Source organism: Mauremys reevesii, linkage group 6 (assembly GCF_016161935.1).
Source record: "Mauremys reevesii isolate NIE-2019 linkage group 6, ASM1616193v1, whole genome shotgun sequence".
Classification (NCBI taxonomy): Eukaryota; Metazoa; Chordata; order Testudines; family Geoemydidae; genus Mauremys; species Mauremys reevesii.
This window is the reverse complement of record NC_052628.1, coordinates 36,205,144-36,218,083: the sequence shown is the minus strand read 5'-3', so window position 1 is coordinate 36,218,083 and position 12,940 is coordinate 36,205,144. Positions and strand designations below refer to the sequence as shown.

Here is a 12,940-nt window from a genome sequence, read left to right as displayed (position 1 = left end):
GAAGACTGATGGATGGAGAGCAGGAAGAGGGGGTTTCTAGCTGATCTATACAAGCTGGGGCTGAAGGCAGGAGAGCAGTGGAGGGACCAGGGCCAGCTCCAGGCACCAGCTAAAGAAGCAGGTGCTTGGGGCGGCCAATACCAAGGGGTGGCCCTCCCTGTCGGAATGAAGGACCTACCCCTGAATTGCCACCGAAGAGTGGAGTGGCGTGGCGCGATCTGCTTTTTTGGGTGGCAGAAAACCTGGAGCTGGCACTGGGAGGGGCTCACAGCTGATGCGTCCACCATTGAGAGCTGGATGTAGGGGAACAGTGTGAGGGCCGGCGGGGAATGAGGGATGCTCCCTTAGTGAGGGTGATCTCCAAACAGAGAGGTTGTGGGGTTTCCTACTTGGAAGAGAGGGGTTGTACTCTAACTGGATAGGCTGAGGGAACTGTCCTGGCAGGGGAAGAAAAGACCTGTGGCGGAGGAGAGCTAGGTGTAGTGGAAGACAATAGAGTATGGTGAGGATGCACTTCCAGCAGAGAGGCTGACAGGGAGGGTGGAGAATAGGGTTTTAAGAAAGACGCAGAGAGGATGATATGGACTATGTTTTAGGACTTTTGTCACAGACTACTTGCATTATGTTTTGTAATTAATACCTCTCTTGGGGGCAAGTTTTTCTATCAAGGGAGCCTGGCATAGAGTCTCTGGATTACCTGACAAGGGAAACTGAGGTGGGCACACCAATTGTGCTGTGGCTGGTCTCTCACAACACCTAATAAATATATTTAAATTTCCTAAAACTAATTTTTCTTACAAAATGCAATTTTGTGTCACTAAACATAACTGTAGTATTTAAATATATGCCTCTCATTCCACCAAGCTCTTCCTGCCACTTTTAAATCTGGCTTTGCATATGTCCTTCACACTCTACCTGTGAAGTTTTAGCACTGACAAAGGTGCTATGCACTTATCCCTGCATGTGTGGTTAATTGTATAATAAGCAGTAGATGGGCCTGCTCACACTTCCAATGAAGGCAACTAGGTGTATTGCCTTTGACTTCAAGGGGAGCATGATCAGGCCCCCAAATCTACACAAACTAGCCTGTGACAATTTCCTATCCTTGCCCAGTTAAGCAGAATAGGATGGCCATTCTGCAGCAGGAAGATTTGTGACTCTCCCAAAGTTTTTTAATATAACTTTTTAAACTGTTACAATAATTTTAATCCAATTCTTATATTAAAGGAAAGCACCCTTTTATAATGGTCTCTTAATAACTTTCTCCAATGGTGTGGTATTACTGTGACCTTCCAAAGAATTCTTAAAAGCAGGAAACCTGCTGTAAAATGTAGGCTGAGATCAGTTTCCTGAAGAGTTGTCACAGCTAGCATATTCTTATCAAGTGTATTTAAGTGTGAGACTAAATGCATAAAAATAGCAAACAGCTGTTTGGTGGTGCTTAGGACTTTCTGGGAGGGAGGGGGAGGAGTGGAGATGTGGCAATTCCCTGCTTCTCCCCATCCCTCCCAGTGCTTCACGCTTAGAACTTTCTGGGAGGGAGGAAGAGGAGTGGAGACGCAGCGCTTCCCCGCTGTATATGGCATAGAGAAATACAATTTAGATGGAGCTATTATTAGATGGGGGTTTAACTGGTTGGAAAACTGTTTTCAGAGAGTAATCATCAAACTGGACGGGCATATCGAGTGGGGTCCTAAAGGGATCAGTTCTGGGTCCGGTTCTGTTCAATATCTTCAGCCATGATATGGATAATGGTATAGAGAGTACACTTATAAAGAGATACCAAGCTGAGAGGGATTGCAAGTGCTTTGAGGATAGAATTAAAATTCAACATGATCTGGACAAACTGAAGAAATGGTCTGAAGTAAATTGGATAACATTCAAATAAGGACAAATGCAAAATATTCCACTTAGGAAGAAACAATCAGTTGCAAACCCATAAAATGGGAAATGACTGCCTAGGAAGGAGTACTGCGGAAAGGGATCTGAGGGGTCATAGTAGATCACAAGCTAAATATGAGTCAACAGTGTAACATTGTTGCAAAAAGAAAAAGAAAACATCATTCTGGGATATATTAGCAAGAGTGTTGTAAGCAAGACACAAGAAGTAATTTTTTCACTCTACTCCATGCTGATTAGGCCATAGGAGTATTGTATCCAGTTCTGGGTGCCACATTTCAGAAATGTGGACACATAGGAGAATGTCCTGAGAAGAGTAACAAAAATGATTAAAGATTTAGAAAACATGACCTGTGAGGAAAGATGGAAAAAATTGGGTTTGTTGAGTCTGGAGAAGAGAAGACTGAGGGTGGGACATAGGTTTCAAGTACAAAAAAGGTTGTTACAAGGAGAAGTGAGAAAAATTGTTTTTCTTAACCTTTGCAGATAGGAAAAGAAGCAATAGGCTTAAGTATGCTTGCTGTAATTTAAGGTTGGACATCAGGAAAAATGTCCTAACTGCCAGGATGGTTAAGCACTGGAATAAATTGCCTAGGGATGTTGTGGAATCTCCATCCTTGGAGATTTTTAAGAGGAGGTTAGACAAACACCTATCAGGGATGGTCTTGATAATACTTAGTCCTGCCATGAGTGCAGGGGACTGGACTAGAAGACCTCTCCTAGGTCCCTTCTAGTCCTACGATTCTATGATAGACAAAATCCATGATCATTTGGTGTTCCATAAAGATTTATTAATATTTGTTCGGCACAGGCAGCGTGCTGTTACTCACTCTTGGCTTTGCCACTTGCAAGTAATGATGAATTCCCAAGTTATTGCCAATTAAACCTTTGTACCTCACCATTATTTTCATATGTTTGCTTGTGTGTTTGATATTAGAACACTTTGGCTCGAGCCCCCTGTTACTATATGAGTCAATGGAGTTAGGTCTGGCTACAAAGCTATTGGAGTATACAGACTGATAAGCCTGAGATTTGTGCTGAGCCCGTTCAAGTGTCAGTCTAAGCTTCCTGTTATTGGGTTTTGCCTATGTCATAAATAAACAGATCAGGGTTAAGGTCTCTTTTACCTGGAAAGGGTTAACAAGCTCAGTAACCTGAGAAACACCTGACCAGAGGACCAATCAAGGGACAGGATAATTTCAAATCTCTGTGGAGGGAAGCCTTTCTCTGTGTTCCTTGTTGGCTCTGTGTTCTCTTTTTGGATCTAAGAGAGGCCAGACATGTCTCCAAGTTCTCCTGGAGTAGTTCCTACTATCCAATAGTGAGTATTAATTAGAAAGGCGGATTAGTCTTATAATTTGATTTCTACATTTGCAATTGTGTGTTTGCTGAAGAAAATTCTTTATTTCTGTTTGCTGTTACTTTGCTTTTACTGAAAAAGAAAGGGGGAGGGGGAATTCTCTCCAGGTTTATAGGTTAGACTCTGTGTATTGTTCCATCTTAGTATTACAGAGACAAGTTACTTTCTTTTTATTCTTTAATAAATCTTTTCTGTTAAGGACTTGGTTGATCTTTCCTTGGGTGGATTCTCAGGGAAAGGGGAGGAGGGAGGAGGAAGGCATCCCTCTGTAGTTGGATCCCGGTATCTCTCCTAGGAAAAGGGAGGGGGGAGAGAAGAAGGGGGGAATGGTTTATTTCTCCTAGGTGTAAGAACTCCATGGATTTGGGGCTCTTGGGATCCCCAAGGATTTTGGGGGAAGGACTGTGTCCCAATGCACGTACATTATTGGGTGGTGGCAGCTTTTACCAGATCTAAACTAGGATTTAAGTTTAGAAGGATCCATGCAGGTCCCCATCTTGTGAACCCAACAGCTCCAAGTGGGGGTGAGACCTATGACAGCCTACAACAGTAAGTAGTAATTTGTTGCTGATCCCTACTTGCATTTCTCTTTCTTAAATTGTAATCTGTTTTCACTGAGAAAATATAGAGGTGCAAAGAAAATGTTTATAGTTTAGTTTTAACAATAATATGCTGCATACTGTAGTAGAAGAGATAATACTACAGCAAGTTATAAATTCCTTGATCAGTCAGTCCTTTTCCATAAAAGGAGGTAAAGAGATAGTGGAGTTGCACCAAGAATGAATTTGGCCCTGTGTGTCCAAGTATTTATTCATGTGTCTCTCTTTAGACTTGTCTTATGGGTAGATCTTCTCAATTTTCAGTCCACAATCTGTCCATCGTGACTTATTTTTTTGCTACTCATTCATACTAATTTGTGCAATTCAGTCCTAGAAACACCATTGTGGGGGTGAACATAGAAGGGATGAGTAGAATATGAAAATATAGACCTGGCTGCATTTGTGTTTTGGAACCATCCTCCCCTTCACAACTCAGTTGCAGATGACTATGCCACACAGATTATTGCTCTTTTTTTACATTTTATCAGTGTAGGCTAATAGACTCATTGCAGCTCCTTTGCTCTTTTTTTTTTCTGTATGCTGTCCTGATAGGCTTGAAAAGTCAAATGTCCCTAAACAGCATCTCCAGCTGAGATTAAAAAAAGCTAACATTGCAGCCTGTCAAACCAGTTTTGATCACTGAATGACTCATATCTGCCATGGTGAGAAAGTGAATCATATTTGTCTCCCTTCATCATTTACTGCAGAGGGACAGTACTTTGCCTGTCTTTGAGATTAACATCTGGAAACGCCTTTTCAAAACCATGTCTGGTCTCTAATGAAAGGTGATAGATGCAGAATAACTTAACAGGTCACTAATGCCTTAAGATGCTGTGTGTGTTCGCTTTGTACCTTTTCAAAATTAATTGGAAGGGTTTTTGTCCAGCTCATTGACCTGAACTGGTCAAAAGTAGAAATGGGGCACAACTAGACCACTCTGAACTCTCAATCTCACCCAAACGCTGACAATGGTGATTGGTGATGGGGAGTTGGATATAAGGAACTTGCGGCCCCAACCCCTCCTGGTTTTAGTTTTGCAAAACAAACAAACCAACCAAGAACTTTCTAAAGGATAAATGTACATTTTTGCTTATTATTGTTTAAAATAGAGAGTGGCCAGAACTGGACCCAAACTTTGATGGGTAATTGGATAAATAGGGCTCAGATCCAATAACAGCTAATTTCAGGTTTTGGCTTGGTAACACTAATGCTGCTACCATCTTTCCACCCCCCAGACACATTGCGTACATGTGTGTAAGTAAAACAATATATAATTAGTATTTATAAGTTTCTAAGAATTAGATTGGCATCTCTGGATAGTGAAATCATCTCAAGTTTTAACCAAGTGCAACAGTTCTGGTACCTGATGTGAACAACTCCAACCATTATAAATGGGAATGCTGATCACCTTGATGGCCTGACTGATTCCTGTTCGGTTTCTGAAAGAGATGTCCCTTATGTCAAATTATTTTTTTAAAGTGAGAATATGGGGCCATTGGCAAAATACTACAGACAATTGAGCAGACAACTGTGCAGCTGCATTTCAGTCTAAATGCACTACAGAACTGATGGAAATATTGTATTCCTACTAACATTGAGTTTTTCAGAAAACTTGCAGGGTGATCCTAATGAATGACTCAGCAACCAGTGTCCATCTGGAAATATTGGATATTCTATCTGAAAAAGCTTTATGGATTGTCTCATGTTTGTTGCAAATTAGTTTCAGAACCACAGAATTTTCACTCAGCAACTGGAAAACTACTTCAGGATTTGGCAGTTAATTGTCCTGGGATCTAACTTGAATAGCTGAGTTCAAGGAATTTATTCTTGTTTTTCATGGACTTATGCATGTGTTTACATTTTTCAGTGGATTTTGGTCTTTTTTTAATTGATCCATAAAAATGATAACCCCGGCTATGAATATTTTGGACACCATAGAAATCAGTCATAGACCCAGTTTATTTGTTTAAAGTACTATTTTGTGTATTTACCTTGTTTAGTTCAAAGAACAACAGGCACAGAGATGAGGTAGTTCAAGGATTGTGGCTTTCCCACAACTAAAGAGTAGCTCTTTCAGCAGTCTAGCTTCTCTAGAGGACCAAGCTACAACAGTGGTTGAGTTTTGCTTTTGGCATTAATCAGATAGTGTCAATCATAACTCAGTTCTCTTGGCTTCACACACCTGATATCCCTTCTCCACCATTTGATATCCTCTGCCTTGGTTTGATTGTTAGGGCTGGAAAAGGGCACGTTGTGGTAGAACTAAAAATGGAGGGAGAAACGAATGTTCTAAAATCTAATTTTGTAAGTCTCGGGTCTCTCAATGTATGTGCTCTTTTATTGGGGTGGAAGGCCTGAGGTAAGAGGGAACCATCATTACTTATGCTGAGCAGTACCTTACTCTCCAGGTAATCCTGTTGCCCTTAGTGGGACTACTTGCAGAATAAGGTAATTTTCACCTTCTGTAGGTATAGCATTTTGTAAATTCTTCAGGGCAGGCATTGTCTTTGCTATTGTATTCACGCAGGTGCTGTGTACAATAGGGCAACTGGGCCTTACTGATATACAAATAAGAAATGCTCAGAAATTTGTTCACAGCCACACCTTGGTTCTCAAAGAAAATTAAGAGACCCTCCTCCCCAACCTTCGCAAATGTTGTTGAACGATTTTGAATAACAAATAGAATTTAAGGGAATTGCTCATACATATACCTCAAGCAGAAAGAGGCTAAATTCAGCAAATTGCGTGATGAGAATTATTCTGCTCAGCTCTGGTCTTTTTATAAACATTTTTTCCTATGTCATGTATAGACATGTATCCCTCTGGATACATTTTTATCTATCACTGATCTATCAATTCCACACTCTAAAGGGGCTACTTTAATTTATTTTTTTAGTTTTTAAAAGCCTCTGGTAAAGTTCAATCAGCTCAGCCATGTTTTTAGTGTCTTTCCATTTCCCCCCCTTAAGTACCTCTCTCCTTTCCCCCCAATAGCCCTTTAGTGTTCTCATCTGTAAGCACTGCTTTTTTCCTATCATGAACAAGTTTTCTGCTTTCTGTCTGCATCTGCTGTGTTATCAGTCACTGACCTCCCAGCTGCATAGAAACATCTTGAAGTAGTGGCTAAAATATAGAGTTGGAAATAGAATACAAAAAGCAAAATAGTTTAATTTCATCACACCTAGCCCCAGAAGCTGCTCAGCAAACAGAAGTACCTTGTAATAGACACACCAGCTCAGTAGAAGCATTTGCATTATATATTTGAATCTTCATTGTTTAAAGGCTAAATAATGAGTGTGATGACATATGTTGACTGATTGGATAAACAGTGCAGTTGGAAACAGTTTGAAACAGTCAAGTAAGAATCACTAACAAACCTTCAGGTAAAAAAAAAATCACCTGTTTTCTTTTCTTTGCTGTGTCATGATGTAATATTTTCAAACGGAAAAATCATTCTCAGTAATAGTTATTAAGGCTCCATCCCTAAGTAAATAGGTGATTTGCTGAGACCTTAAGAAACAGGAGAATTCAGACTCATCCCTGTAAAGTGTGTAACATGGATAGCTCTTGTCATTTGCTATTTCTTTGTTAAATGTTTTGATTTTTTAAAGTAAGGGGTAGCACGGTGATCTCCAACTCCTGAAGTCCTTGCTGTTTCCACTCAACCATTACTCAGACAAATCATTTACTTAATCCAGAGGCTTTTGTCTTAGTAATGAATTGAGGTTTTAGTTCTAAATTGTCCATTCGTTCTCCCTGCCCCCATGTGTTCTGCAAACAGGATTTTAAATACAAGGTTTGAAGTTAAACTGCTTTGTTTACTTTTTCTTCAAGAAAATTTTTGCTAAGGGGATGGAGAGACGCTCACAGAATTTATCAGCAAGTTTATTTTATTTAAAACCATAAATGTTGGCAATGGGGACTGCATAATTGGCAATGGCAATTAAAGGTTACAAATATGATATTCCCTGTGTTAGTGCTATGCAAAGCTAGAATTGGGGGGCAGACTTTTTTTCACTCCAGCGTCTTTATGGACCGTAGTGAAAATGAGCAAGGTGATAAAGTTTTGGCAAAATCCTGGCTTTCGTAAATTGAATTAATAAAGGCAGTGGTGAGCTGGAGCTGGTTGACACCGGTTTGCGTGACCCAGTTGTTAAATTTTGAAGCAGTTTCAGAACCACTTGTTAACCCGCTTCCCTGCAAGGGGGCGCTGCGGCTTTGATGGGCTCCAGCCAGGAAGTGATGTAATTCCTCCTCCGGCTGCCGGGGGCGCGAGCCCTGTTGCTGCTGCTGCTCTCCCAACCCCTGGCCTTGGGGCTCCCGCTGCTGCCTGGTGGTTCCCGGCTGCTCTGCTGGGCCTGGGCTGCATCTGGCTGCTCCAAGCCGCTTTCCCTGTGAGTACCCGCCACCCTGCCCGCAGCCAGCCCCTGTCTCCAGCCAGCCCCGCACCCCCTGCCCGCAGCCAGCCCCTGCCGCACCCCTTGCCCAGCCCCACAGCCAGCCCCTGCTGCACCCCCTTCCCTGCCCGCAGCCAGCCTCTGCTGCACCCCCTGCCCTGTCTCCAGCCAACCTCTGCTGCACCCCGCTGTGGCCTTGCCTGAAGCCAGTCAGCCTCACACACCCCAGTCTCCAGCCAGCCCCACACCCCCTACCCTTCCTGCAGCCAGCTCCTACCTCCAGCCAGCCCCACACCTTCTGTCTCCAGCCAACCCCTGCCCCACGCCCCTGTCTGCAGCTGGCCCCAAGTCCACTGGTGCCATGCAGTTCCCAGGGCAGTAACCCTGCACACCTGCTTCAATGAGGGGGGCAGGGAGCAGCTGGGACCCACACATGTGCACCCAGACAGCAAGTGTGAAAAATCAGGATGGGGGTGGGGGGTAATAGGAGCCTATTTAAGAAAAAGATTAAAAAATCGGGACATCTGGTCACCCTAGCACACCCGCCAGGGAGTGGCAGGGACCCACACATGTGAAATGGAGCTCATTTCTAGTTCAGGCCCATTTTTAAAAAAAAACCAAAACTTTAGGTGTAGGGTTAACATACATCCGTATTCTCCCAGACATGTCAGGCTTCTTGGTTCTTAAATCGCCGTCTGGGAAAATACGGATGTATGGTAACCCTATTGGTACAAAAAATACATACTGTGGCACATCCCTTAAATCAGAACTTTTTATAGGGAACTGGTTGTTAAGATTTTGGCAGCTCATCACTGAATAAAGGTAATGTGAATATCTAAAATACTAATATATTAAGATTGTTGTAACATTATGTATTTCAGCCTCTCCTCCATCCCAAGAGGCCCTTAGAAAAGATGCATTCAATTAAGAGGAAAGTGTTATCCCTGTATTTACTCTTAATGTATATGGCAGTCTTTGAGCCAGGTCCCCCTTGCATACTCTAAGGGGACTTTGTCCTTGCTTTTGAACAGATGTGTGACCTCTTGTTCATGATCTCTTGAATGGAAACTGTCAGTGGACCAGGTCTTAGGCAGTCATGCCTAGTGGTTGGAGTCTGAATGCCAGCGCCAAGGGTTGAGGCAGAGTTAGAATCAGGAATGAGAGCTGAGGATTGGAATTGGATTACCAAGAGTAAGGGAAGGCAGGAGCAGGGCTGGTTCTGAGGTAGAAGAAAGGCTAGAACAGGATGGAAACATTGCCGGGTGCAGGGCAGGATCTGGGCTGGAGCAGTGGAGGAGAAGGGCTTGGAGAGATGAACACAGGGAGGCAGAGAGTCCATGGCCATGTGCACATGTGTTGAACAGCCAGTGAGCTGCTGCTGCTGCTAGGTTTAAGAAGTGGCCTGCTGGCTTCCTCAGCCAATCGGGCAGGGTGGTCCATCAGGCAGCCTAGCTGACTCATTAGCGCATCAGATGTACTGAGGAGGTGCCACTGAGAGCCTTACTCCAAATAGAGACCTTGTATGCTTTATATTGTTTTACATAGCTCAAAGGAGGCATAGCAGGACTTCGAATAAGACTTAACCAGACCTTTGCTAGCCTGTCTGCCAGTAACTACTGTGACTACTGAGTTCTTTTCTGTAGCAACAAAGTAAGTCCAAGTACCTTTGTTAAAACAAATCCCTCCATTGTCTTTGGCCAGACTGGTGTGAGGTCAGACACTATATGTTTTTCCATCTGCACACCACAGCATGGCATTGAAGTGTATCACATCTTTATTCTCTGCCATGCATGCAATGACTACAAAACATGTAACTTGCTACATGGTGGAGGATTGCTCAGATACCAATAGCTGGGGGTCTGGTCTGGGCAGTGTCACATAATGATAATATTCTGAAGATGAAAATTTCAGTTCCCTATAAATAAGGTGGAAGAACTTCCTTTATATATTATATAGAATGCTAAATAATGGTCATTCAGCAACAAAAACTGTTTGAGTAACTGTAAGACCACACATTAAAATATCCATTCTACCTGTGGATTAGGTACATAGACTTTGGGATATTTGCATGTTTGAGCATGCATCTGTTTTAGGCTGCAAATAATGGATCCCCATTTAAAAGTGTAGCTATAGTATAAAAGCTGACATGCTGATTCAGAACTGAAAAACAGCAACTGAATCTTTTGAATACTCCTAGTTGTTCTTTTCTGTCAGTGGGAATATAGTCTACATATATCATTCACCTACCTAACTGTTTAAATATATTTCCTACCTGTGGACTAAGAAAACACAATTGGAATTGATTATGTAATGAAGTTCCCCCCCCCCCTTAGCTATACTAAATAGAAAATATAATGTTAAGAAAGAAACTTTTCTATGGATGAGGCATTTGATGATGATACAGGCTATAAAGTACCTGTCACCAAAAATTAACTTTTTCGCAAAACATGTATAGGCACATACTTGATATTTGCAGAGACTTCAGCTTTTGTTGATACACCAACATTCATAATTACACGTGAATTATAATTTTCTTAAGACAAGCATGCATGGGTTTAGAACTACAAACATCTCTGTGTGTGAAGCTTATATGAATGCATAGTGCCAGTGTTAGTTATTTCTGCTGATAAATATTCAGGAAGTCCTCAAAAATGGTTGGGGTTGATTTTTAGTAGGGCCTCAACTTGGCCATCCCTTGTGTGAACCCAGACCTGTGCATGCATTTCTTGACTTCCTCCCCTCTGCCCCCAGTGAAAATTCTATCACCTGCATGGACAAAGGGTAGAATCTTTCCACTGGAAATGTGAGTATTAGTGCACTGAAAATAGTCAGATTATAAAGCTTTCACATACCTCAATTTGGGACATACATATGTCGCTTTAATTGTGCCAATCCTCTTTTACAACTGCTGCACATGGAGCACTTGTCTAGAGGCTGATAAAGTGCAGATACTGCCTATTGAAGCACTAGATGGCACTTCATTATTACTTGCTAGAGAGTGTACTTATTAATAAAATAACAGTAATAAAAGGACCAATTTTTCAAATTTAGATGCCTACATAAAAGTACACAAGTACTAACTTAAGCATCTTTGGGCACCAGAATTTTTAAAAATGAACCCACAACTTTTTTCCTCTAGATTTAGTGTGTCTGCTAGTCTGACTAGAAAATAACCTAGCAGATTTCTCCCAAACTCAGGCTGTTCTGAAAGATATATTGTCTAAGGATACCAAACAAACTCTATGATGTTTAAGCAAATAATCCATATCAAGTTAAATCTTGGTGGCAATAAGTAACTTGAGAAATCTGTTATCTGCTGTAAACTCTTCTCTTGCCATGCCTGCAAAATATACAGTTTTAATGGATGTACATGTTTCTTTATAGACAGGTGGTTGTGGTTTGCTACATCTTGAAAGAACCACTTTGTTAGACTATACAGATATAGATGCAGTTTTCTTTTATTGTGTCGTGCTTCACAGTAGTAGGTGCTGTAAAATAATGCATAGACCTCAATATTAACTGAATAAATTAATAGTTCCTTTCATTTCCTTTCAGTATATCAGCTGGCAGTTGAATGGGCAGGAGTTTTGAAACTCATAGAACTTTTCAGATTTAGTAATCTCATCATGAACAAGAACACCGGTACCCTACATGTCAGGAGTAAAAGTGTAAGTAGGAGCCTTTATTTTCACCTTTCTATTTGTTTTTATATGTGTTCATTCCTAATGTTTTGCCATCATCTTGTGTATTTTTTTGGTAGCCTATGGAACAAAGTAACTTTACCATTGTGAAAGCACCTGTGATAAGACCTCTGTTAACCTTCTCCAATTCTCTTACTTAGTGCTATCTAAATTGTATAGAGCTCAGATTATTTTGGTAGCTCTAAGAGTTCTTTTGAATAAGAACTTTTTTCAGAAAGAATTATGTGCATTAATATTCAAAAGTATGGGAAGTTTCCTGAGCATCCATGAAACAGTCAGCTGGTATGTTCCCAGGAGGTATACAGGTCAAAAAGGGAGAAAAAATGGTGTGAACTTGCAAGTAAAGTGATCTCTTCAGTACATGCATAACTGTGTGAAAAGGCAGATGTTCAGATTAGACTTGATCTGCAAATATTTATGATGTGCCCAGCACTTTAGGCAGCATGGGAGTTGATAATGCTTTTTACAGCATTGTACAGTAAATACTTCTAAGTGAACAGTGATAATATGCCAATACTGTACATATGTGTTTGGATGATGAGGCATGCTTTACTTTCTCACCCTTTATTTTTTTTGTTTATTTTTGGCTTTGTCCTCCTGTATCTTTCTCATAATATTCAAGACTACTAATGAAATATAGAATATCTTCTGCAACCATATCTTTTTTTAAAGTCCGTAACAGAACAATGGTAACATGCAGTATTTAGAGACCTCTGCATCAGTGATTTTGCCTGTCAGGGATGGAGGATAGCTGACTTTCTAATATAGTGCTTGTATGTGAGGCTTCAGAATGTGCCCTTTTCTTTAATCAGCCAAGTGTATTTACCATTGTGAAAGCACCTGTGATAAGACCTCTGTTAACCTTCTCCAATTCTCTTACTTAGTGCTATCTAAATTGTATAGAGCTCAGATTATTTTGGTAGCACCTACTAAATGGAGATGTGGAAGGGAAAGCTTTCTGCACACCAGAAGTCATATCATCAG

General features: G+C 41.2%; 1 protein-coding gene across 6 annotated transcripts in view; it reads left to right on the top strand.

Moving 5' to 3' along the window:
• PDE4D (phosphodiesterase 4D) overlaps nucleotides 1–12,940 on the top strand; it is a 1,085,833-nt gene that overhangs the window by 164,615 nt on the left and 908,278 nt on the right. For all 6 annotated transcript variants that reach the window (XM_039543145.1, XM_039543146.1, XM_039543162.1 and 3 more), the window contains one exon: nucleotides 11,811–11,923. In XM_039543145.1, coding sequence (XP_039399079.1) covers nucleotides 11,811–11,923 — 113 coding nt within the window. Of the gene's footprint in view, nucleotides 1–11,810; nucleotides 11,924–12,940 lie in introns of those variants that run through there.